This window comes from Dunckerocampus dactyliophorus, chromosome 10 (genome assembly GCF_027744805.1).
Source record: "Dunckerocampus dactyliophorus isolate RoL2022-P2 chromosome 10, RoL_Ddac_1.1, whole genome shotgun sequence".
Classification (NCBI taxonomy): Eukaryota; Metazoa; Chordata; class Actinopteri; order Syngnathiformes; family Syngnathidae; genus Dunckerocampus; species Dunckerocampus dactyliophorus.
Window position 1 is genome coordinate 1,282,155 of NC_072828.1, and position 27,643 is coordinate 1,309,797.

The 27,643-nt window shown below is 43.3% G+C and overlaps 1 protein-coding gene across 2 annotated transcripts in view; it reads left to right on the forward strand.

Moving 5' to 3' along the window:
- The window catches only part of tle5 (TLE family member 5, transcriptional modulator), a 60,802-nt gene that overhangs the window by 18,443 nt on the left and 14,716 nt on the right, over window positions 1-27,643 (forward strand). For both annotated transcript variants that reach the window (XM_054788822.1, XM_054788821.1), the window contains exons 2-3: window positions 15,621-15,709; window positions 20,483-20,546. In XM_054788822.1, the coding sequence (XP_054644797.1) occupies window positions 15,621-15,709; window positions 20,483-20,546 (153 nt within the window). The remainder of the gene's footprint in view (window positions 1-15,620; window positions 15,710-20,482; window positions 20,547-27,643) is intronic.

A 27,643-nucleotide genomic window follows, 5' to 3' on the forward strand; every position in this document is an offset into this window, starting at 1 on the left:
TGATGGTGGGGGAGTGGTGGGGGAGGATGCCGGTCAGACCTGGCAGGCCCAAACGTATTGTGAGGGTCTGCTGGGAACGACTGTCAGAGTTACCTGTCATAGGGGGTTTCAACTCCCACCTCCGGGAGAGCTTCGACTATGTTCCGAGGGAGGTGGCGGACATTGAGTTTGAAAGGGCCATGTTCCGTGCCTCCATTGTCGAGGCAGCTGATGGGAGCTGTGGCCGTAAGATGGTTGATGCCTGTCGTGGCGGTAATCCCAGAACCCGTTGGTGGACAGCAGTGGTGAGGGATGCCATCAAGATGAAGGAGTCCTATTGGGCCTTTTTGGCTCATGGTTTCTGGACCACCATCTGCCGTCTCAGGAGGGGGAAGAAGTGAACAGTCAACACCGTGTATGGTGGGGATGGCATGCTGCTGACCTCGACTTGAGATGTTGTGGATCGGTGGTAAGAATACTTTGAAGACCTCCTCAATCGTGCCTCCCTGGGTTCAGGGCACATCCGACCGGTAGAAGGCCTCGGGGATGACCCAGGACTTGTTGGAGAGACTATGTCTCCCAACTGGCCTGGGAACGCCTTGGGATCCACCGGGAAGAGCTGGACGAAGTGGCCGGGGAGAGGGAAGTCTGGGCCTCCCTGCTTAGGCTGCTGTCCCCAAAACCCGACCTCGGATAAGCGGAAGAAGATGGATGGATGGATGGATGGATGGATGGATGGATGGAAGGATTTATTATGTATTGTGTAAAACTAAGACAGGAGCAACATCAAATTAAAAGCACAAAATTAATATAGAACCACCATCCACCAATACCAACCTGGATTTTGTTTTTCAGAGAACAAATATACACATTAGTACTCAATAAGGTCATCAAATCTTATCTTTATGCAATCCCACACAGCATTTGGGAGCAAATATGAGATGAAAGGAAATGGGTAAAAATACAGTATAGTAGTCTATCTGTGCAATGTGGGACAAAGTTAGCACACACAAAATGGTGCATTTAAAGTGCTCATGACATTTGAAAAAATAATAACAAAGTGAGAGTACTCAACTTAATAAAACGTTTTTGATAAACAACTATGAAATAAGACTGAAATGAAGTGGTGATTTTGACAAGCCCTCCAGCGAGGTTCAGAACCACTGCCATCTTGGCTGTGACATCACCTGCGGAGCCTCCTTGGGCAGTCACTCCAGCCGTGGAGGCACAGCAGAGCGAGGAAAGAGAGCTAGTCTCTGACATTTCAGACTGTTGTTGGGTAATTGAAGACTTTTTTTAAAGTAGAAGAAAATGAAATGAATTTTGGAAAGGTGAACCTTCTGCTCGACTGTTTGAGCAAAACCTGCCACACAACACTCAGGCAAAATATGTGTAACAACAGAAATTCAACACAACACAAAAACTATTGAAAATATGCTCCAGCCCATATTTCCAAAATTGATAGGCATTTACACAAACTTCGATGTAGTTATTTACAAATGTATTTTTTTTCATGATTTTTTAAAATCATTGCGGCCCAGTGGCTGAGGAACCCCTGATATACTGAACTGAACCAAATCACTGGAGTAGAAATGGGCTTTGTAGTTTATCTTGAATTCAAGTATTGCTTGATGAATATTCTGCGGAGGCGCTTCTCTTTCCCGTTTGCCTCCACAGTGAACGAGAGCAGTCTGACAGCAGTCTTTTAACGGACACAGAAAGCGGATGAGCTGCAATCACGTCCTTGACTGGACTTGTTGCTATGGTGCACGACAAAAAAGCCTGGCGCCGAGAAATAGGCCAAACTATTAGTCAGTGGAGATCTTCTGCAGCCATTTAAGAGCAGGAGCGAGATAACATCCAGTCATTAGCGAGTGCTTACAATTCCTGCGCTCTGTCCCTGCCCCCAACACACACACACACACACACACACACACACACACACGCACGCACTCACACCAGACTGAGATGTAAACAGTCAGACAGTGCTTCAGGAAATACAATCCCCACACTCCTGCTGCCCTTAGGCAGGATTTATACAGAAGAGGATGTTTTCCTATGTATCCTGCTGGTGTGTGTGTGTGCACATTTAAAAAAAAATGCAGCCTTAATGTTCTTCTCCTTCCATTGCCTTTAACGGTTCCTCTTCTTATTTTAAAAAATACATGATGTTTTGCATTAGATGTCACAAAGATGGTAATGATGAGGCAAAGAAGAGGGAGCGTGCGTGTGCGTGTGCGTGTGTGTGTGTGTGGAGCTCGGGAGGGGGGGTGTCTCTGAGTGGATTTCAGGTGGGATGGGAAGGAAGGCGGGGCAGTAATTTCCTGAAACGACAAATCCCATTTATTCGCTGAAGACTGTCTCAATTGCCTCGCCAGTGCACAAAGCTTTTTAATGCTTTAATTACGTCTCAAAGGAGCAGGGCAGAATCGAATTAGAGGTTGTCCTACATTTAAGTGCTGCCTGTGTGTGTGTGTGTGTCTGAGGAAGAGGCTGTGTGGGCTGCATGATTCATGGCAGTGAATATTTGTCCCTCGAGCAGCCAAGCATCATCCACACAAGCTTATCACGGCCTGCACACAAACCAAATCTATCCCTATCACACACACACGCACACATGTTCAATGCTGAAACTTACTGGTTTCGCTCACATGATTATTTCCAGGGTAGCCTCTTCCTCTTGCATGATGCAGGCACCTTTCTCATCACAGCAGATGGCATGCGTCACTGTGCTGCGCCAGTGTTTTATGAATATTATGGACATCCATCTGTTGTGAGCTGTTCCTGTACAGCACCCTGTTATGGCCGAGTGAGATAATAAACCCTGGAAGATGTCAACCCTGCATGGAGATGGTCGACCAGTTCAGCAACCCTCTTGTGGAACCACCTAATTGCTGTTACAGGCATAAAAAAAAAAAAACTTCTACCTTGACGTTAGTGTTGACCTCAGCTTTCGGATCACCATTTGCAATAAAATTATTAAATTCAATTCAGCTCGAGAATCCTCCCCTTCTTTCTTCAATTGCCATTGTTCTCTGGCGTGCCTCACACACTTGCTAAACACATCTCAGGTATAAGATGTATGGCTACCCTTTACTCATGGTGGATCATTCACCTGACTGCATGCTTTAAGGCCCGATTGATTGCGGTGTTTAGCGCTTTGGTAGCTGCACAAACCTAAGCAACTCACAGAGCACACAACAATGGTGTGTTCAAGGACCAGAGAACAACGGGTGAAATGTCAATGCTTGAACAAAAAGCATTATCAGTTTGTTTGGTTTTCCTGATGAAAGAGGGGAGTCAAATGTTTCTTTTGGTAGGTTCCACGTTTATATAGCCATAGAAGACAATAATCTGTGTGCCTTGAACAGGCCCGTAACCAGATATTTTTCGGGAGGGATGCAAAAATCTGAGTGAACGGACCTTTTGCAATGGAGCGAAGCGAGCGGGGCGAGGGTGTGAGAACAGGCAAAATTTTGCATTTGGAGCCCGAAAAAACTGTTTTGTGATGCATATTGTGGACAGACATAACAACAATGTTATTTCCTCCAAATGACAAGCTTAAGGGCAAAATGCCAACATCAAGCTTGCCCTATTTAGATAAGTTCATCAGTTTACTGGGCGACTGAGCATGCCATGGCTTCAGTGGTGGATGCTATTTCCACAGGCCTACACTATATGAATCACTACAATGTGTTTCAGCCTTACCTATCGCTCATTCAGTATCATCTTTCTTGGAAAATATGTCCACCACTTCCTCCAGGTTGATAACCTTTTTGTAGTGAATGTGGAGAAGTGCCAGCGAGGTCAGCCGCTGTTGCGTCATACTGGCCCTCATGTAGGTGTTCAGACACTTCAAGGTACTGGCACTTAGCTCACATTCACACCATGTTACTGGGATGGTACAGGCCACCTGAAGGAGGACCCTGATGTTGGGGAAGTGAACGGGATCGTGTGACGGTCCCCAACTTGATGTGGGGGAATGCAGGTGACCAATGCAGGACAGGTGAGCGTCCACTTTGGTCACGGGATAATCATGTCTCATTCCTAACAGTTCTTAACAGAGCACTTCTACAGCAATTTGGATTCCATTTTACAAAACAAAAAGTGTTCCAATTGGTTGTGATGGTGTAGTATATTGGTTGGCTAACCCTTTCTAATTCCCCTTCACATTATTATCTTCACATTTTATCATTTGTCTCTCAGGTGCGCTGATATTCATACAATGAAATATTTTGTAATCCAATTTACAATACAGGACAAAGATAACACATTCAAACTTCTTTTGCGTGATGTCCCTGAACACAGCTCACGTGATCAACATGGCTACTGCTGCACAGCATGCAATACTAAATGAGGCCCAGCAATTAGCATTAGCAAAGTAGCAACAAGTAGAAACAGCATATTGAAAACAACAGTCACAATGACATAGAATATGACCTGTAACAACAGTTTTACAGAGGAATGACAGGTGATCATCTACATTGCACATAAATGATTCCAAGTTAGTTCAGCAAAGAAACTGCATTAAAGTCTATAAAACTTCACTCAAAAGTGCAGACTGGCTCTTTCCAATGAGTGAACACTATCAAATGCACATGACATTGTATATGACAAAATATAAACACACAGTAAACATTACACCACCAAAAACGTGCAAAAACGTGACTCAGCATGTCTCATTCTAACAGTTAACAACTTCCTGCAGCAATGTGCACATGCCACTATTCACCAGCAACAGGCGCTGTTGCAACACTTCTGCCTTCATTTATCACAGCACATCTACACTCCGTTACAATTGCACACTTTGATAGCAGCTTTTTTTTTTTTTTTTAAACCAAGGGACCTTTGGTCGCCCGCGGGGTGGTTCGTTCGAACCCCCCAAACTCCCCCTGGTTACGGGCCTGTTAAAAGATCAGTCCAAATGGTCTAAAACAGGGGTGTCCAAACTATTTCCACTGAGGGCCGCATACTGAAAAATCAAAAGATGCGGGGCCCACTTTTACTTACCAAAAAACCCCAAAATATTTAATATTATGTGTGTGTGTATATATATATACACACATATATACTGTATGTATATATATATACTGTATGTATGTGTATATATATATATATATATATATATATATATATATATATACACATATATATATATATACACATATATATATACACATATATATATATATATACACATATATATATATATATATATTTCCATCCATCCATTTTCTATACCGCTTCTTCCTCATTAGGGTCGCGGGGGCATGCTGGAGCCTATCCCAGCTGACTTCGGGCGACAGGCGGGGTACACCCTGGACTGGTCGCCAGCCAATGGCAGGGCACATATAGACAAACAACCATTCACACTCACATTCATACCTATGGGCAATTTAGAGTCGTCAATTAACCTAACATGCATGTTTTTAATATATATATTTACAGATATAAAATATATTAATTCATTTTATCAGTGAACTGTTTTGAACTTTTTCTCCTTACATTACTTTTTGACTGTTTTTTATTTTTAATTTTACAAATATATCAACATTTTACTTTTAATTCTTTGTTTGGTTTGTTTCTTTTTTTCTTATAATATTTCAACTTTATGCTGTTTTTTTCTCTTAATATAATGACTTTACTCCCTTAATATTTTGTCTTTATTTTAGTAAAATTACTGCTTTTTTTCCATTTTTGCTGTTGTTTATTAAATTTGATTGTTTAATCGTTTTTTAGAATGTGCTGGGGGCCAGTAAAAAAGCAGTCACCGGCCGTAAATGGCCCCCAGGCTGCACTTTGGACACCTAAAATGTCCGCTAGTGAACCCCTCTACATCAGGGGTGCCCATTACATGGATCACAAAGGTAGTGTTGGTCGATTGCTGGTGTTACCCACGTCACAAACATCATATGACATCAGTCAGCTGACATTAACTTCCCCCCTGATTTGCTGTTGCTCCTCCGCAGGAAAGATGAGGTGGTGATGTGACAGAGGGCACACGGAAATGCAGCTTTTATCTTTCATCTATGATCCACTTTCTGGATAAACTCGGCAATAAGATGCATACATTTATAACAAAAGCCATCCTTTCACTAATAGTGGCTAGTTACAGTATGTAGGAAAACATGGGGGAAAGTCAATAGTTTGATGGCTCTGCTTCATGTCCTGAACTCCCCTATAGAAATAAGTGTTTTCTACACTCTTGTTTATTACTTCATGCTGAATTGGAAATTCAAATTGAGAGCTTTGCCTCCCAGCTCAGCTCTTTCTTCACCACGACAGTCCGGTACAGCCACCACAGACGCTGCGCTGATCCGCCTGTCGACCTCACACTCCAACCTTTTCCTCACTCGTGAACAAGACCCCGAGATACTTGAACTCCTCCAACCTGGGGCAGGACCTCATTCCGGACCCGGAGGGTGCAATCCACCCTTTTCCAGCTGAGAACCATGGCCTCGGATTTGGAGGTGATAGAAATGTCCTCGTTGGGGTCCCCTGACTCTGCTTCCTCTACGTATGGAAGGTATGTCAGTGGGACTGAGAAGGGCCTCAAAGTATTCCTTCCACCGTCGGACTATATGTTCAGTCGAGGTCAGCAGGCTTCTGTTTGCCAGAACCTCTTTGAGGCCGACCGAAAGTCATGGCCTTACCTCCCACACCCAAGTTTTTGCAGCCGAAGCCGTGTACCGCTTGGCCTGCTGTTACCTGTCAGCTAGGGCTGGGTGATATGGACCAAAACTCATACTGCGATATATTTAGGTTGATATACAACATATATCCTGATATTGTTTCCGCAAAGTGAGTTTAGACAAAATCAAAGCCACTAAAAATAGTACGCCACTGTTTTTTAAATAAATATAGAACAAGTCCAATATCATCTTTTTTATAACAAACCTTTAGCTATGCTCAAATCCTCAGCTTATAACAAAAGGACAAGATATGAAGGAGGAAATTTAAAAATGTCACCAACTCAAAAATACTTCAAATTAAACAGTACTATTTTTAGGTAAACATTTTTAGAAGACACAAGCATGTCCTTATTTTGTGCCAGGAAAACCAACCTGTCAAGTGCATCAGGCTTAGCAACTGTCTGACTTCCTTGTACGTTTGTGGTAGAGCTTGTCGTGCTAAATCACTGTGACTGCGAAGCTTGTTGGACATCGCAAGTTCATGACTTTTTAAAGCCGTTTTTTCCCACTATTGCAACGGGGACCATATCTTAGCAATGTGATCGGACACCTCTTTATAATAGCATACCACTTTGCTTTTTTTTTCGTGCGGAGAGCAACAGGAAAAAGAAGCAGTGAGCTTTGAGGAGTTGTGCAGCCAGCGTGCAGCTTCACACATTCCTCCTATTGGAGTTTGTGCCAAGTTTTAAGGCGGTGAAAACATCTATTTTTTTCAATGCTCTGAATTCGAAGTACCTCCAAATTACAGAGCTACTGCTTTTTTTGTTGCTGACTACTTCTCCCACCGCAGATGATGTCACATCCTCCATTTTCGTTGAAGACTGAGCTGTCTGGCTTCTGCTCCACCTCTCCTCCATCCTCCTGCATGCAAGGAAGGAGGCGGGGCAGAAGCTCACACACAGTGCATAGAGATGAGGGAGATACAGCGCAGATCCAGTCTGTATCGATATGAACGATATGGTTGTTTATGATATTGTGCTTAACGTAAATATTGATATATTAATAATAATGATGTATCGCCCAGCCCTCCTGTCAGCTGCTTCAGGAGTCCCACGAGCCAAAACATATGTAGTTATTTTTCTTTATTTATTCTGTGTTTATATTCGGAGGTAGAGCTTTGGGTATTTTAAAAGTAGCACCAAAGGTGAAGAAGTGTGGGCAACCCTGCTGTACATTTTGCTGTAAAATCACATATTTATAAATAAATTACCCACTTACGGTGAGTGAGATGTGCTTTTTGTTGAAAAATTGGCTATTTTTGGAGATAAAAATCAAATCAAGTAAAAATTCTTGTCTTTTGCCGAGCCTGACTCTTGCTATGTTTGGTTACTCATTGTTGAATGTTGACCAATCAACTGACTGCAGAAAAGCCATGATGGATGGTTTATTACCAGCCTTTTTGACCATGGCAACACAAGTGTCTACTCAGACGTTTGAAAAGGTCTTGTCCCTGTTGCCGTCTCCACCATTCAAAAGGAAAGTCTATCGAGGCCTGTTGGCTGCAACAAAAAGTGCAATTTTAAATGGCTGCTGCAAGGGGAGCAAACCAGATCTAGGGCAACAACTCCAGCTCCTGGCTCACTGGGTCTAAACCTGTAGGCACACACACACACACACACACAAACACACACACAGAAAGCCAAAGCCAAGCGGAGCAGGGAGCAGTTATCGCAGCGTGATGTGTGAGGCGGCTTGCAGCTAAGTGCCTTGTGTTGACACATGCTCAGTGTGGCACACAACCAAATAGCTGTGCTGCTGTTTGATGATTGTATTCCTACGCCAGTACTGTCCACAGAGATAATGGAAAGAGGTTATTTTACTTTACAGGCTCACGTTTCTCAGCAACAGCTTGTTTTGTGTAGAGGGAGGGTTCTGTACGGCAGCAGTGAAGTCATCGCTCGCACTGCATTTTCACACGGCACACGGCAGTATTTAACATTCTCTCTGTTATTCAGGATCTTTGTGAGACGCCAGAAGGTTTTCATGTTGAAGACTCTACCCTTACACACAGAGATACACTGCATCAGAGACGGAACAGTAGAGCTGGCATTTATTGGGCTGTGTCTCTCACACAGAACTCATCCATGCAGGACAAGGCGACACTGCAGACCACAATCACATCATGGAGAAAACAAGCGGCGATATCAACGATATCTTTAACATGAAACACTTTCCATCACATAACCATCAAAATGACTTATTTGTTCATATATCAGTCAACAACTTCATGCTCTGTGCACTGTGCTGTGCAGGGCTGTTCACATGAGGTGTTCAAGTATATTACGTAACTCTCACTGTTAAGTGTTAAAGGAAAAGTACAGTTTTTTGGGGGGAATTTGGCCCCATCAGCCACAATTCCTTATGTGAGACATGAACACACGTCTTTCTTTTTTTGTGCGTTTTAAGGATATAAAAAGAGGCAGCTAAGAATGCATGTAGCGGGACACACCTTTTCTGCCTTCTGAAAAAACGTCCAAAAAGCGCCAACAAGGATCCATTGTAAGCTGCATATGAAGCACATTGTTATTATTAATGTTATTAACATTGTTACGCCCAAGAACTACCATACTGGCGTAGTGACACCTCGCCACACCACAGCGGCTGGAGACTAGCTTCACTCACTCACAATGCCTCAGGCCACAAAGGTCACGTATTGGAGCTGCCGCCACTGCTGCTGTGTTTTTGTTTTTGACGCTAGGTGTGGCGTTTCTTTCTATGTTGCTATGTGAAATCAATGCACCTAGGAAGGAAGTTTCCAAAATACTGCATGTATTCCATGTTATCATGAATGTACCTGTTACTACATGCTCACAGCATGGATAGAAAACCACTAAACCTTGTTGGAGCTTTTTGGACGTGTTTTCATTGCAGCCTTTCTAGGCGGAATAGGTGTGTCCCATTACTTGCATTAATTACCTGCCTCTTTTTACCTGTTTTTATATCCTTAGAGCGCACAGAAAAGAGAAGGACGTGTGTTCATGTCTCACATAAGGACTGTGGATGATGGACACCATTCCAAAAAAAAGTGCACTTTTCTGTTAAATGAACATGAACAGGCCTATTTTTCCTGGAAATGATCCCTTTGGTCGCTAATTTCATGTGGACGTCGGCTTAAGTGGGCATTTTTTAGTGATAAGAGAAACACCTTGATGATTGTCAGGGCGTTGAATCCATTGCAGCTGGACTGTTGAGGTCGTCTTAGAAGACCACCATCGTCATTTGACACCACTGAAGAGCCAACCGTTCCTGTCTGGACATGCCTCCTACTTTACAGGATAAATAGATGGATCTTGCAAGCGCTCAGACTACAGCTGTCCTATGTAGTCTGACTGGTGTGTGTCCCACCTAGTCTTTGAGCATGAACTGATGAAGCCTGCTTGCCAAACATCTTCTAAGACAATTTGAACAGTCCGGTTGCCCTGAGAATACAGTGACCCGGATGAATGACATTATTCACAGGCATACATTGATGATGAGTTGGTCGACATAAGCGGGACCAACTTAGGCACCCTAGCACACAAGAACATTCCCGGAATTTGTTATTTATTTATTTTGTGGCGGGTTGAAAAAAATGAGTGTCCACACTGTGCGGGATTAGTAAATAGTTGCATCCACAAGGGAAGGGATGACCACGTGTGGCGCTGTGAACACACACACACACACAAAACACACCAAACTATAGAAGAAGAAAGCACAAGTTCGTCGTCTTCCGCTTTCCAAGGCTCATCCAGACTTAGGACAACGTGGATTTACTTCTGCGAGCCATTTTGGAGAATAAGACAACAAAATATCAGGAGAATGTGGAGAGGGGTGAATCGTGCAAGTCCAAATATTCAGATATTATGTTAGCTTGTCAGGGCACATGGTGTCCTAGTGGTTAGCATGTTGGCCACACATGTGCATGTTCTCCCCGTGCACGCGTGTTTTCCTCCCACATTCCAAAAACATGCATGTTAGGTTCATTGGCCACTCTAAATTGTCCATAGGTATGAGTTTGTATGAGTGTGAATGATTGTTTGTGTATATGTGCCCTGCCATTGGCTGCCAACCAGTCTCGCCCAAAAGTCAGCTGGGATAGGCTCCAGCGTACCCTCGCGACCCTGATGAGGATTAAATGGATGGGTGGATGTTTGCTTGTCATCAAAGCTCACTTCTGGTCACGTGATGGTGACAGGGTGGCAAAGGCTCGGTGATGTCATCGTTTCTGACAAACAGTGGTTTCGGCTGTCTGTACGAAAACGACAAGCCAACGTTTTTTTCCCTACCCATTCTGGAAACCGTTTTCAAAAAATACCGTTTTGTTTATATTTACTTTGCTGACCAAACGCCTCAGTAAGCATTGACTGTCGGGACGAAGGCTCCACTGCACAGTTGAGAAAACTGTGATCTTAAAGCTACTACAGTAGTTAGTTGCCAATACTGCAGTACTGTACGCTGTGTGTGCATAAAAGCTTGTAGTGCATATGAATGGAGTTGTTGCAGCATGTGTTGTGCAGCATGTTCCCTGCATGGCTGTGCTTGTGTGAATGCTAAGGTGCTTGCTTGCTGAGTGGCATAGCAGGGGAGCAGAGGACAGGCTATCCCTAATAGCACCAGTCTGGAACTGCAATCACTTGTCAAATGGTTGTTTTCTTACTGGGAAAATGTCACCTTCTCCCACCCGGGCCAAGATGCAGACTAGACAGAAATAATCAGATGTGGGCCCTGGTCAGCTTTGACACTGGCTTTGCTGGTTTACACAAGCAGGCCATCATCCGTCATCCGTGAGAATGTAAAGTGGACAGATTTACAAGGAGAACAAACAGCATTAGTCAAGCGTGGTGGAAGAATGATTGTTCTGCGTTGCTATGTTAGGCTCTGACAAACAGCCCTTGACGCGACATGCTGGGGAGGTGGCCATATTTCTACTTAAACTATGGCTGCCCCCTGTGAGGTTGCAACGTCTAATTGTCGCTGGGCCAACTTAATAGAGGACAACATTTACCACCATGGCCATGTTGTTGCTCTACACCTTAAAGGAAAAGTGCACTGGAGTTTTGCCCATGGGCACACTTTCTCTTATCTGTGTGTTCTAAAGATATAAAAAGATAAATAGCCGAGCTGCACGCAATAGGACACACCTATTCCGTTTTTCAAAATATAGTTAATACATAAATGAATACATAATGACTGTTTCATGGCTGACGATGGTGTATTATTAGTCCAAAAATATTGAAATACAAGTTATATGGAGCATTATGGCCACCAGGCGTCAGTAATGTTCCAGTCTAGAGACGTAACATTTGATTACCCAAACACTGCTTGCAGTCAGCCATGGCATGTCCGACATGATAGTGTAAAAAGAAGTTCTCCTCCCATTCAGTGTGAAAGTGGTACGTTTTGGGCTTCTTTGTTCTTCTTCCCCACTCCATTTTAAACCTTTTCTTAAAGGAAAAGTGCACTTGGCTACTTAGTAGCTTGGTAATGGTGATGGTAATCGTTTCATTTAATTTGAACATGCATACAAGTTACAATGGAATACATCACATAGTACAATTCACAGTTCCACTTGACCAAAAAGGAGTAGGAAGAAACAAAGCTTATTTAATCCTACCCCTCGTCCGTTTCACATCATCTTTGTGCTTTGTTTGAGTTCCTTACTCAATCCGTTCCATAATTTGATTCCACATACTGAAATGCTTTTTGGGTTTTTAGCATTGTTTTAGTTTTTCCCTGAGATCATATTTCTCCTCTATTGTAGAAAAGCATTGTGTGACGTTTTTGGGTAACAGGTTATTGTTTGCTTTATGCATCATTTTAGATGTTTGAGAATTTACTAGATCAGCGCATTCTAATATTTGTGGTTTTAGAAATAGAGGATTTGTATGTTCTCTACATGCGGTAGGGATGTCCCGATCCGATCTTCAGGATCAAGATCGGCTGCCGATCCGCTGTATTTGTGAAGATGGGATAATATCGGCTTCCGCCACAAGATCGGGCCGATCCGGGCCACACTCCAACATGGTAGGTGCAGCAATGCGCCTCAAAGCTGGTTGTCACTCGACTCACGCCACCCGCAAGAAGAAGACGAAAACGCAAAACCACCATGTCTTCATGTCCGTGGTGTACCGAGGTGAAGTTAGTTTCACATTGGACATTGGATGTTCAGCTCCGTAGCTACAGCAGTAGTTCCCTCTCTCTTCGCGTGGAATGCTGCGTTATGGTGAAGGAAGCTCGCACAGGAAGTGCCGCTCTAACTGCTGGTTGAGAATAGGGACCTTTCAAACACCGCTAAACATGTCGAAATGGTGGCGAAAAACCTTGGAAACTCCTCTGTTACGTAGTGTGTATGGAAGCTCGTGGGGTTTGCTTAGTTTAGCTAGTGCAGCTGTGTGTGTGTGTGTGTGTGTGTGTGTGTGTGTGTGTGTGTGTGCGTGTGCGTGTGTGCGCGACTGGACGAGTATATTTTCATTGTGTTGTGTTTTACTGCTTTAATGTAAGGACCATTTTACATTGCCCACTGACGACGTGCAGGTTCTGAGTGAAAATAGACGAGAGGCACGCTTATCTTGCACCCAGCGCGTATCAACCGTCTGTTGCCATTCTCAACACACAACACATTCCAGCCTTCAAAATAATAGCACTCTTTGTGACATTTGTCTAATTGTGTAAACAAAATAAGAGTGTCTTACATTATCTTATATCTTACATTAATACCGCGATTAGAATTACATCCGTGACGTCTGTGTCACTAACCAAATAGCACACACTCTGTGTAAAATAAGTAGAAAAGGTAAAAAACTGAATGCTAAAAAATGAAAACGAGATTTGGGGAAAAATTACAATGGATTTCACTGGGCCCTAAGAGAGTTTGTTAAAAAAAAGTCAATTCTAAATCACACCACAAATTCTGTAAGCATGTCAAATGATTAGTCCTACCCTAAAAGTATTTTACACACCAATTTTGTCCAATTGTATCGTGTATTGGATATTTTATTGGATTAGGGACCTGACTCACAGAGGTTTGTTACAAAAGTCAAACGATATTGTTGGTCATGCTGCGTAATCCCACAAATTCATGTTTGTAACAAAAGCTTACTATTATTAAAAACAAAGAAACAAACAAAAAAAAAGATTGGATCAGATCAGCAAGACTATAAAAGAATCGGATCGGATCTGAAACCGAAAAATGTGGACCGGGGGATCCCTGATACGCAGCATTATGGATTATCCTAACTGATCTTTTTTTCCGTACATTTAGCGAGTGAAGATTACTTTCATAGTTATTACCCCATATGTCCACACAACGAGATAGATATTGTAATACCATAGAGCAGTAAAGAGGATGAAGTGATTTTTGGTCAAGGACAAATTTAGCTAATTTCTCACCACCTTATGTTGTATATTTTAAAATGAGATTCCCAGTCCATGTTTTCATCTATTATGATCCCCAGAAAGGTATTTTCCTTCACCCTTTTAGTGTTCACTCCGTCTATTTGCATTTGGTCGTACGTGTCCTTTCTGTTATTACCAAATAGCATTATTTTTGTTTTATTAGGTTCAAGGATAATCTATTTTAATGAAACCATCTTTTAGTATGGCCATTTCATCTGCGACTTTATTCATGAGCTCTTTTGTGCTTTCCCCAGAACTAGAAGCAGTAGTATCATCTGCAAATAACATTAGATTTAGGTCTTTCGTCACTTGGCGTTTATTTGTGAGAGGCATTTGCTGTTTGCTGTTTGTTGAAGGTAGGGATTGTGATTCCTGGCCTGTGTTTACTCAAAATGAAATGGGGCTCGTTGTTTAAAAGATGAGGACATCCCCATGTCTCATGACATTTGGCATTTCAAGACACACACAATATTGTGTTGTGTGGCTATCTAAACATGGAACCTACCAAAAGAAACATTAGACTCCTGTCTTTCAACAGAAAAAAGTTTGTTTCTACCTTTTTGCGTTCTTTAGTAATCAGCAGTAAAACGTAGGTAAGGCACCAGAGTAGGGGGCCATGTTTGGACACATGTTCACCGTTTGGTGTGCAGCGGTTGAGGAGTGCATATGCCAGAAAACGTGTAAGGATGTGTGGTGTGATTTGAGGTAGGGCTGGGCGATATATATCTATATTCTTAGAATATAGTACATAACATATGGATATAGACTGGATTTGTGCTGTTCTCGTGTGTCTTGATGCGGAGGTCTGTCTCGCTCATCACTGCTGTGTTTGTCAGCGCTCCTGAGCCCCCCTCCATGCATAAAGGAGGAGAGAGGAGGGGCGGAGCAGAAGAACATGAAGGAAGCAACAAGTTCCAGTGTTGCCTACTTGGTGACTCTGTCGCTAAATCTGGCGACATTCCAAACCCTCTTGGCGACATATTTTGTCAAATGTGACTAGCGACAAATCTAGCTACTTTTTCTGGCGTCTTTGGAGAGTTTTCTGGTAAAAAAGTGAAAGCAACGCCCCCCGCATAGTGGAGATCCACACATCCTCGAGGCACGATGCCAACGGGGTGGATCTCAAATGTAAATGTTTCTTAATCTTCAATAAATATATGCTATGTATGTTTCTTATGTTCTTATTCTCTTTCTTTTCTTGGGAGAATGAACAGAATAAGAATGTCATATGCATAGTATAACTGCTGTTTTACTATGCATATGACAGTAAAACTCTTGAATCTTGACCTTGAATCTTGATAAATGACACTCAAGCCTCATTGGGACTTGGTCACTTACCTGTCAGTGTGTGAGAACATGTGATGGAAGAACCATGTGTGATATATATGATATTGATATTCTACATAAATATATCGGGATATGAGTTTTGGTCCATATCGCCCAGCCCTAGTGTGGGGGGGAATGTGATCCTTTCTCACGTAGCACTTTTCTTTTTGTACTCATGGAAGAGAAACACTGCTCTATCTCTTGCTGATGTTTTTCTGATCTGGTGTGGTGTTTTGTCCTCCTGGGCAGGCTTCATCGCAGCAGCTGAAATTCACCACGTCTGACTCGTGTGACAGGATCAAGGATGAGTTCCAGTTCCTCCAAGCGCAATACCACAGGTACACATCAAAACGCTGTATGGCTGCTCTTTTCTTTCTCAATAAAGTTGTCACACAGGCATCAAGGGTCTACTGTAGAAATGTTATGATGTTGCTTTGTGCTAATATTCACATTTCCAGCAGCTCTGCAAAAATGTCATCATAAACTTAATCACTTCAAAATAAACAAACAAGGCAAGATAGAAGGGATCAGAAAAATATGAAAATAGAATAACAACAAATAAAGAAATAAATGTGGAGTCCAGTCCCGTGTGTTTTATGGCTCCCCCACCGTTGTGTTGAAAAGCTGCATGGCGTGGGGGAGGAATCATCGGCTCAGTCTTTCAGTGGAGCAGGGCAGTGATAGTAATCTGCCACTGAAACTGCTTTTCTGTGGGGAGATGATGCTGTACGTCGGATGACGCTGGTTGTCCGTAATGGAAAGGAGCCTCCTCAGTGTCCTTTGCTCTGCCACAGATGTCAGGCTGTCCAGCTCAGTGCCAATGACAGAGCCCGCATTTCTCACCAGTTTGTCCAGTGTGGCATCTAAATTAAAACAGATTTTTGCCAAAATGGCCCAGCCCGAGTGTAGTGTATACAAACAGGCGAGACATCACAGCTGTTAGTGTGAGTTGACTTGAAGGCAGTCTGGTCTTCCTTGTTGTTCCTTTCTACCTGATCTCCCACAAAGGAATATTGCGTGTGATTCCTTTCTTGACTGATGGCATTCGGACCTGTCAGTAACATCCTGGGTGTATTTTTCCTTCCTCTGGTTTGGGTAACTCCCACAATGGTGAGCAGCAGTGTTTAACCCCGCCTCACAGCCAAAGCGCAGTTGAAAGAAAAGTTTTTTTTGCCGACTCTTGACAGAGAGCATGCATACAGTGCCTGCCTGTTGACTCAGGAGAGAGGGAGGGAGGGGGGTTGAGATAGGCAGGGGGGTGTGGGAGTCACAGTGGCAGCTTTGTAGTGATCTGCTGCAGCGCTGTGCTTGTCTGTTGTGCAAGCCTTTAAAAGGCAAATGTACAACAGGCGCTCCCCTGGGTATACTAGCAGCCATTGTATCTGTCTCTGTCTTCCTCCTCCTCCTCCTAATTCCCTTCCTCGCCTCCCCTCACTCACATGCATAAATAGATCAGGGAATACATAAATCAAAATAAAGATGACAGCAGGAGCGATTTAGAGACGGAAGAATCAGCAATAAAAGTCCATCAAAGTGTCTTTTGAGAGCAGCGGTGCATGCCCGGGGGCTGATGAGCGCCAATCCCAGGGAGACTGGGGAGGTGGCGATGGGGGGGAGGGGGCTGTTGCCATGACAACTCAGCACACAGCCTACAAATGTACACACGAGGAGCAGAAATGTGAGCATTTTGGATAGAGACAGTAAAAGCAGTGGTCATGTGGGATGTATTAGCCATGCTTCAGTTTATTCAGATTCACAAAAAAAAGAAAAAAAACAGTTTGCTTTGAGATGATGCCCCCATTGCTCTTTGTGTAGAGCTTTCCGATCGTTATTGCTTTGGATGTGCAGGCTGTCAGCGGCAAGAAAAGATGATGCTAATCAGCAGATCAGTGGCCTCATTTAGAAAGCTTGTCAGCGCGGGTCAAATGTGCGCACACGTCTTTCACCGCTATTTATAGAAACATTCTATGCAGGAAAAACAAGGGTGCGTACTCTTCTGCATTGTTTCACCCATGTGTGGCGCTCACCCCAACATTATCCAGGTCCGGGTCGCGGGGGCAGCAGTCTCAGTAGGGAAGTCCAGACTTACCAGTCCCCAGCAACCTCCTCCAGCTCCACCGGGAGGACACCAAGGAGTTCCCAGGCCAGCTGTGAGACATAATCCCTCCAGCATGTCCTGGGTCTGCCCCGGGGCCTTATCCAGGCTGGCCATGCCCGGAACACCTCGCCAGGGAGGCGTCCGGGAGGCATCTGGACCAGATACCCGAGCCACCTCACCTGGCTCCTCTCCATGTGAAGGAGTAGCGGCTCTACTCTGAGCCCCTCCCGGATGACTGAGCTCCTCACTCTGTCTCTTAGGGTGAGTCCTGTCTAGTGACCTGGTAATGACCCCGTAGCTGACCACTAGATGTCACCAAAGGTAGTAGACTTGTGGTACTTAGAATTATCCACCAGAGGTAGACATAGTAGAAATAGCATTCGTAATTCCCAGGTCCTTACCAGAAGCAACTCACCATTTAGAGGGGGAGCAGTGGTAAAGTAGAGGGTCTGGCATCATGTATAACATGAATCGGTTACTCGGTTGTGCGTGGTCTGAATGCAGTGGGGCCGCTTCTGTATAACGTCACGACCCAAAGCTCATGAGCATAGGTGAGAGTGGGAACATAGATGGGGGAATAAATTGAGAGCTTTGCCTTCCGGCTCAGATCCCTCTTCACCACAACGGTCCGGTACAGCGAACGCATTACTGCAGACGCTGCACTGATCCGCCTGTCGACCTCACGCTCCAACCTTCCCTTGCTTGTCAACAAGACCCTACTTGAACTCCTCCACCTGAGGAAAGACCTCACTCACAACCCGGAGGGAGCAACCCACCCTTTTCCGACTGAGAACCATGGCCTCGGATTTGGAGGTGCTGAGTCTCATCCCAGAAGCTTCACACTCAGATGCAAACCGTCCCAGTAAACGCTGAAGGTCACAGCCTGATGAGGCCATCAGGACCACATCGTCTGCAAATAGCAGAGACCGGATCCTAAGGCCCCCGAACTGGACCCTTTTGATGCCTTGGCTACGCCTTGAAATTCTGTCCATAAAAGTTATGAACCGAATCAGTGACAAAGGCAGCCTTGGCGGAGGCCAACGTTCACCGGAAACAGGCCTGACTTACTGATGGCAATGCGAACCAGGACGTGCTCTGGCTGTACAAGGACCCAATGGCACGTAGTAGCGCCACCAAGCCCGTACTCTCAGAGCACCCCCTTTCCAAGTCCACAAAGCACATGTAGACCGCTTGGGCAAACTCCCATGTACCCTCCAGTACCCTTGCAAGGGTGTAGCGCTGGTCCAGTGTTGATCAAAACCACATTGCACGCCTGATGGCGACACCACGAAATAAACCTCACAGTCGCATGAAAAAACACATTATGAAACACACAGCACTGGATATACAGTATACTGTATCTCACAATCTAGTGTATAAGCCTTCCTCCATTTCTTAGCGCATAAATACACTGGAAAAAATGACTTTTGTGTGCAAAATGTTATTTTCTAAAACTACATCATTTCTACATAGTAAAATCAGGATTCAGTGTTTACTAATTTTTGTTATTTAAGGTTCTGTAGTCATACGTGATTTAAAGTGTTAATTTTGTTTTGCATATTATACCCCATTCTAAAAATGTGAGTACATTTTATTCCAAAAAAATCAAAGATCACGTATGAATTGGCACAGGCTGTTTCCCAGCATCCTTTGCTGGACTGCTCTGTAAATATTTAATACTTAATATTATGTGTTTAATGTGATATAATTCGTGTTTTTTGTCAAGCCATGTAGTAATGGCGGTAATGAACAATGCTATCCTATCATTGTTAATCAAGTGCTGGCTTGATTGCAATCAGAAATACATTTATATTTCAAATCAAATGCAACATAAATAATGTCTGATATCAATCTGATATGCTAAAGAATACAGCAGATAAGCATAAGAGTTATTGCAGTATTTCTAATTACTCAAAATGAAAATTGCAAAAAAATCAAATAGACCTGACTTCATTTTTTCACATAAAGAATTTAAAGAACCCCTGCCATGATTGATCAATTTTGGTTAAATATGTTATGTATTATTTGTAATTATGTTCTACATTGTTCCATTTTTGAAAGCAAACTGTACATTAATGATGGTGGCCACTGTCCGGCGTTTAGAGTAGTTTATCTGTGCGTGAGCTGCACACTGTGTACTCCTCTGCTAAAACTAGTCCTTGAGCGGTGCAGGCCAGCGGGTAGCAACACGCTACGATGGCCAATGGGAGTACACCCTGACATGTGGATTAGCAAAATGCCAAAAGTGAAGCTAACTGTGAGTAATCTGACAATATAATCTGTGTGTGGCGTCCGGGTGCCAGTGATGACACGACTCTAACTCTAATGGAGCTTTTCCTTCTTGGCAAAAATGTACACACACCATCAAACAGACGTGTATCCTGATGTGGACCTACGTGCCACTCGCCAAGCATACCTTCACATCATCCCTGCCTTATCCCGTCCTCACATCAGATCACGCCTTGTCAGACTGGTGCGTCGGAACCAGCTCCTTCCATCAACACATTTTCTTTACACCTGCTTTTCTACCTCTTGTCTTTCCGCTTTACTAACTGCCTGACTTGTTGACGTGTCCTCCTTTGTCCTGTCGCCTCACGTGTCATCAGCTCTGATGTGATTATAGCTAATGGCTGTCGCAGGGAAGCGGGTCGCTGGGAACGTTCCGCCGCTATATTTAGATTTTTTTTACTTCAGAAAGCACACATTTTCACATAGCATGTGTGCAGAGTTCACATGGACTTTGACCTGCAGGCGTCAGCTGGCAGTGTCAAGCTGTGACGATGTTTCCACTGCACGTCGGTGGTGGTGCTGAAGGTCAGAATGAGGACAGTAAAGATGATGAAGATGGCAAGGCCGGGGGAGGGTGCTGTTTGTAATGAAGGTGGAGTCGGTGATGATGATGGTGATGACGCTGCCAAAAGTGGAAGACGTGATGTTGACTGGCGTGGACAGCGCAACCATGCTATGCTTATGTCTCACTCCCTTCCTTGTCTTCCTTTCTTCTTCCTCTCAGCCTCAAGCTCGAGTGTGACAAGTTGGCCAGTGAGAAGTCAGAGATGCAGCGTCACTACATCATGGTGGGTCAAGCCGCCGTTCATTCATTCATCCATTCATCCATCCATCATTCATCCATATTTCATCCATCATTCATCATCCGTTCATCCATTCATCCAGCCATCATTTATGATCCATCCATCATTCATCCATCCATCAATAATCCGTCCATCATTCATCCATCATTTATCATCCATCCATCCAGCCACCATTCATCATCCATCCATTCATCCGTCATTGATCATCCATCCATCCATTATTCATGTTGTATGTTGGTAGTTAACTGTTAAGGATTTTCTTACTATATTTTATTATCTGAAGTTAATCAAACGTGGTTCTCTGTATTCTGTATTAATGAAAAAGTGCTGTGAGTGGACTGGGAGGAAGCGGTGGAGATAACGGGGCACCTGTGTTGTGAGACATGACCAAGGTTGTTCCCCCATGCGTGAGCTCAGAGCAGATATGGACCATCTCAAGGACATAAACACATTTCATAGACGTGAGCTCCACAGCCCCTTCCTCAGTCCACTACCGTAATTAATTGTGACTAATATCGAAACTTAACTCACTACATCCACCTACTGCATGTGGGACCCCCGTTAATGACACTAAAAAGGAGCAGGAGAGAGTGGCTCGCCAGTGAGTGTTGCAGTGTGGCATGGACGCTCTCTCCTTGCGCGAGGAAATCTCAAATCTTGTTCTCTGTCATTTTGTTAGTTCATCGGTGGTCGGGGGCAAGTTCCCCTGACATTAACTGATGTGTCATCCATGGTCTTTTCCTGAACTAAAGCCAAGCAAACAGTGTACGTGGTATCCATCCATCCGTTTTCTATGCCGCTTATCCTCATTAGGGTCACGGGGGTATGCTGGAGCCTATCCCAGCTGACTTCAGGCGAGAGGCGGGGTACACCCCAATGGCAGGGCACATATTAGAGTCACATTCATACCTGTGGACAATTTAGAGTCACCAATGAACCTAACATGCATGTTTTTGGAATGTGGGAGGAAAACGCACGGGGTGCACGGGGAGAACATGCCAACTCTACACGGAGACGACCAAGTGGAGATTCAAACCCAGGTGTTCCCTATCTCCCAACTGTGTGGCCAACATGCTAACCACTGAGCCACCGTGCAGCATGTACGTGTTATAAAGAAACTAAATACTGCAAGATAAATACGTAGGACTAACTTGCATAATATGAGGTGGACTTTCAAAACAACACTTCCACAACCAAGCGAGTAATTCCACTTGGTCATAATCATTGCTTGATCCCACCAGCTAATCACTGAAACATCACAAACACAACACACTAATCCTTTAAACGCTCACACACCCTTTATCTCTCTAGCCCCCCCCTTCTTTTTCACTTCTATCCCGCCCTACATCTTTTCCCCTCTCCTCACATACATGCACACACAGATGTGCACCATGCTCCAGCTCGGCGCTAATCTCATTGTATCTGGCAATGTAGCCTTCTGATGTTTGGCCTCTAATTGATCCTCTGACTAGCTTTAATCTCATCTAATCTGTGCCGCCACACCATGAGACATACACACACACACACACATACACACACACACTCCTCTTCATCTGCACACACTCAGCTTGGTGGCAGCTAGAGCAACACACACATAATAAACACACACATAATAAACATACGCAGACAATGAAAGGCATCGTTTATGGCAGTTAATTGGTTCCAGAACCGACCGTGATAAGTGAATTTCCACCACGTAGGATAGAAAACCCTTATGGCTGTCTACATACGCTTTTTAACATCACCAGAGTCCTCGAGACTAGAAATAACAGGCCTATAGTCACCTATACACTCCTCTTACCCAATATACTAGACATAGTCAGAGAAAATAAGACATATTAGACATAAATAAAAGACAATGTAGACTCACCCATTTGCATTGGGAGAGTTCCTTGTTTTTTCTGGACAGCGTGTTGAATGGTACCACATCAAGATGGCTATAATGAGTCAGCATTTTATATATACAGTCAAACTTGTCTATAGCGGCCACTAGAGGGAGTCTGCAAAAGTGGCCGCTATAGACAGGTGGCCTCTATAGACAGGTTGGCGTCCAGTTTGAATGTTGACCAGTAGAGGAAAAAAGGGAAAAAAATAATAATAATAATGTTGACCAGTAGAGGGCACTGCGGACTGCAGATAAAAGTTGTACAGCACTACTAGGCTTGTTATTATCATGGTTCATGGTTTTAATCCTGAACATGCATGAGTCAAACAGTAGCACATCACATAGTACAATTCACAATTTTGCATGTCCAAAAAGGAGTAGGAAGAAGCAAAGCTTATTTAATCCTACCCCTCATCAGTTTCACATCAGTTGCAATACATTTATTCACCTCTTGTTCTTCAAAATGGGTGGCTGCTGGCTGCGTTGGCCAGGTGACTGCTATACACAGGGTCTATAACATGTAAATTTGCTTGGGGGGGATTTTTCAGTGGCTGCTATAGGCAGGTGGCCCTTCTATAAAGGTGGCCGCTAAGACAGGTTTGACTGTATATATATATATATATTGGTATTTTTCTTCATTTAACAGTTTTTACGCTTGAAAATGCTTAACTCATTCAATGCCAAAGACGCATTTATATGTTTTTTGTGCAAGAGGCAAAAAGAGGTGATGATGCAATTTTAAGCCATAAAAACAGCCAAAAGGTAGCAGAAGTGCACTTGATAAGAGCTCGGCAGGGATCATCGATGGAAAAATCACACATTACAGGAAGGAGGAAGTGCGAGAGCGTGGAGGAGTGTGGCGTGCAGAAGGTTCCGCATTGTTGGGAAATTTGAAGCCATGCACACACATGCGCACGCGTGCACACGTGCTAGAATGAAGCTGGGAAAATCAAACGGCGAAGTGGCAAGGAACGACTGCAAACACCTTTTTTAGTCACCTTTAGTTGTAAAGCCAATCTTTAGCGCATGTTTGCTGAAATGCAATATGAGCCAATATCGTTGACTCAGCAATAAGGTGCTGAATGAAGTGCATTCATACGATGTACTTGCTGGCTGACAGAATGAAGGCAACATGCTTTCACCATCACCTGCATTTCTCACCTGTTTGTGTGTCCTTTGCCACGTCTGACATGCCCTGCTCATGAAGTGCCTTTTTCTCTGGCTTCAGCATCCTTTGGCCCCGATTGTGCAATTTTGTTTGGATTTCTCTAGTTAATGCCACAAACACACACATGCACACACGTGCGCACACTCTTCCTCTAATAGCATATCAGGTTTCCCCCTCACCCCGGCATTCCCCCAGTCAGCTGCACCTCCATTTCCCAAGCACTGTAATTACTTTAGGGAGCTTCCACATGAGTGTGTGTGTGTTTGTGTGTGTGTGTGTGTGTGTTAGGTGGTGCACACATATATGACGTGATTGTGTTTGTGTGAGACTGACCCAGAGGTAAGGAATTGCATGTGGGTGGATGTGTGTGTGTGTTGTTTGTTTGGCCATGCCAGGTCCTCGTACAGATAGATAGCATTGTGGGTGATTAACTGGCTTTACGCCTAGAGGGTGGGCCCCTCTCATTAACACTGAACACACACACACACACACACACACACAAAGACAACACAAGCTCTTAATCACAACTGTCTCTCCTGTGTCACTCACTTCCTTTTTGCTATCAATTCATCTTTATGAGTCATTTCCATAATGTTTGCTGCTTCACCCTTAACTCATTCAATCCCAGCCATTTTTCAAAATTCAACCGCTTCAGTAGCGTTCGTTTTAGACTGGTTTTGACTGATCTTTCAAGGCACACATAATATTGTGTTCTATGGCTATATAAACATGGAACCTACCAAAAGAAGATTCAAGGTTCAAGATTGAAGAGTTTTATTGTCATATGCACAGTAAAACAGCAGTTATACTATACAATGAAATTCTTATTCTGTTCATTCTCCCAAGAAAAGAAAGAAAACACAAGAAAAAGAATAAGAACATAAGAAACATAAATACCAATAAATTAAGCAACAACAACGGAAGAGACATGAATACCAATAAATAAATAATAAAAATAAATAAATAGTGATATGAGTGTGAAAGATTAGACTCCCATCTTTCATCAGAAAAAAAGGTTTGTTTCTACCTTTTTCTGTTCTTTAGTAATCAACAGTAGAACATAGGTGAGTTTCAGGGAAATATCAGTTTTTGTGAGAAGATACATTTCAAGCATAACTTTCACTTTGACACAAATATGTTTTGCTCAAATATCTAAACAACTATAGCAACATAAACAAGACAAAAAACAATTGTTTTACATCAAAATAACAATGTATTTACAAATATAACGGCAGGAACTATTTACAATTTTCACATTTGGAACTAAACTGCGTGTGCATGCGTGCGTGTGGGCATGGGTTAAAATTCCCCTACAATGCGTAACCTTCGGCACGCTACACTCCTCCACGTTCTTTCCGTTTTTCCACCCATCCATTTTCTATGCCGCTTCTCCTCATTAGGGTTGTAGAGGTATGCTGGAGCCTATCCCAGCTGACTTTGGGTGACAGGCGGGGTACACCATGGACTGGTTGCCAGGGCACATGTAGACAAACAAGCATTCACACTCACATTCATACCTGGACAATGCCCACAATTGGACAATTTAGAGCAGTGGTCTCAAACTCGCGGCCTGTGGGCCATTTGCAGCCCGCCAAGTCACATTGCGGCCCGCGACTTAACAGGAAAGACGACTGTAAATGCGGCCCACAAGGTCTAAGTTAAGCCAATGATGCTCACAGGGTGAAAGCATAAGCTACCACGGAACTAAGAGTGTGTCACATGGACAAATGGGGGTCACTAAACACAACACTGCCTACAACCACGGTGCTAACACACACACACAAAATGACAGCACAACATGTAACAGGTATGTAAATACTAGGGGTGTAACGGTACACTAAAATGTCATTTCGGTTCGGTTCAGTTCCTTGAAGTGCTCGCTTTGGTTCTTTTCGGTACAAAAAAGGCAGAAAAAATGACTTAAAATGCTTTTATTTAAAAAAAAAATGCAAACACATTTTTTTAAATAAATAAAAGCAACCCATTAGACTGAGTTTTTTTTACATAGAAATATAATAATAAAATAAACTGTTGTGTTTAAACATTGTGGCGAAATGTAATGGACAGTTACAGTTAAATATGTCTGTTGCACGTGAAGTCCAACCATCTGTCCATCCATCCATCCATTTTCTATACCGCTTCTCCTCATTCGGGTCGCGGAGGCATGCTGGAGCCTATCCCAGCTGACTTGGGGCGACAGGCGGGGTACACCCTGGACTGGTGTCGAGCCAATGGCAGGGCACATATAGACAACCAATCACGTTCATACCTATGGACAATTTAGAGTCTCCAATGAAGCTAACATGCATGTTTTTGGAATGTGGGAGGAAACCAGAGTACCCAGAAACCCCACACACACACACGGGGAGAACATGCAAACTCCACACAGAAATGCCCAAGGGAGAATCCAACCCAGGTCTTCCCATCTCCAGACTGTTACTGTGTTGGCCAACGTGCTAACCACTAGACGTGCAGCCCTCAACCATCTGTCGTTAAGTGAAATAGCGGACACGTGATAGCTCGTTAACTACATCACTTTTAGGTTTTTCCATAAAGTGCTGGTATAACTTTCTGGCTAAAGTGAGGAAGTGATGGTATTTCGTAGCGAGGTACAAGAACTTTAATCATATGCTGTACAGTCATGGAAAAACTGATTAGACCACCTTTGTTTATTCAGTTTACTGATCCATTGTAATGCCTGGTACAACTAAAGGTACATTTGTTTGGACAAATATGACAACAAATATAGCTCATAAGATTTGAATTTAAAAGCTGATATTTAGCAACTTCCATGGTTTTCTTGATGATAACCAAAATTGCTTCCATGAATAGCTGTAGCATTGTACTGCCAAAAAATTGAACTGTTATGAGCTATTTTTGTTGTCATTGTTATATTTGTCCAAACAAAGGTACCTTTAGTTGTATCAGTCATTAAAATGAACATGAAACTGAAGAAACTAGGGTGGTCTAAGCATTTTTTTCCATGACTGTGCTTAAAGCCAGCGCTCTCAACAACTGAATGTGGTCGTAATCTCGTGGCTATAAAAACTCCAATACCGTGTGTTACTGCTTTGGCCCGGTCGGAGTCGTTTGCTAGAGGTTGTTTATATGCTGAAGTTATCGGGGTTTGCCCAAAGCTGGTTTTCTTCTTGTAGATCTAACGTTCACTGTCGGATGATACCGCTTAAAGTGCGCTAGCATGTTAGACGTGTTTCCTGCAGCATACCCAATATCGTTTTAGATATTATCGTTATCGTGAGCCTTACTCCCAATACTTGATGAGGCCCAGACTCTACCTCCAGTGGCCCCTGATTTAGTCACCAATGAACCTAACATGCATGTTTTTGTAATGTGGGAGAAAACCTACGCACACACGGGGAGAACATGCAAACTCCACACAGAAATGCCAAACGGACAAACAAACCCAGGTCTTCCCATCTCCAGACTGTGACTGTGTGGCCAACATGCTAACCACTAGACCACATGCGTGTGGCTGTTTTTATGGCTTAAAATTGCTCTAAAAGTTATGTAGAGTACAGTTGTGTCATCACCTCTGTTTGTCTCTTTCACAAAAAGGCGTCTTTGGGATCGGGTGTTCAGGTTTCTAAACACGTCTTTGGTGTTTATAAGTACGATGGCCGAGAAGTGCAGAACACGTTGGTCTGTTATAACGATTTTGCTGGACGATAATTGTCCTACCAATTATTGCCGATTAATGATATTATTGTCAACATTATTTTTTTCATGAATGTAATGATAATATATGTCATAATAATGCGAGTACACCGTATCAAAAGCAATAAACTGTCATTTGTCAAGAGTATTTAACATTGGAATTGGAATGTCAAGAGCTTTTAAATAAAATCAATGAAACAAACAAGGAATGAAAATAAAAGTGTCAAAAATTGCACTTCAATAAAAATTCATCAATCACAATATTTCTGATTTTGAATCAGTGTCACTTTTGTTATTGTCTGAATATTGGAGAGAAAAAAACCCGGAGAAATAACCCGGACATCCTTTTGCATA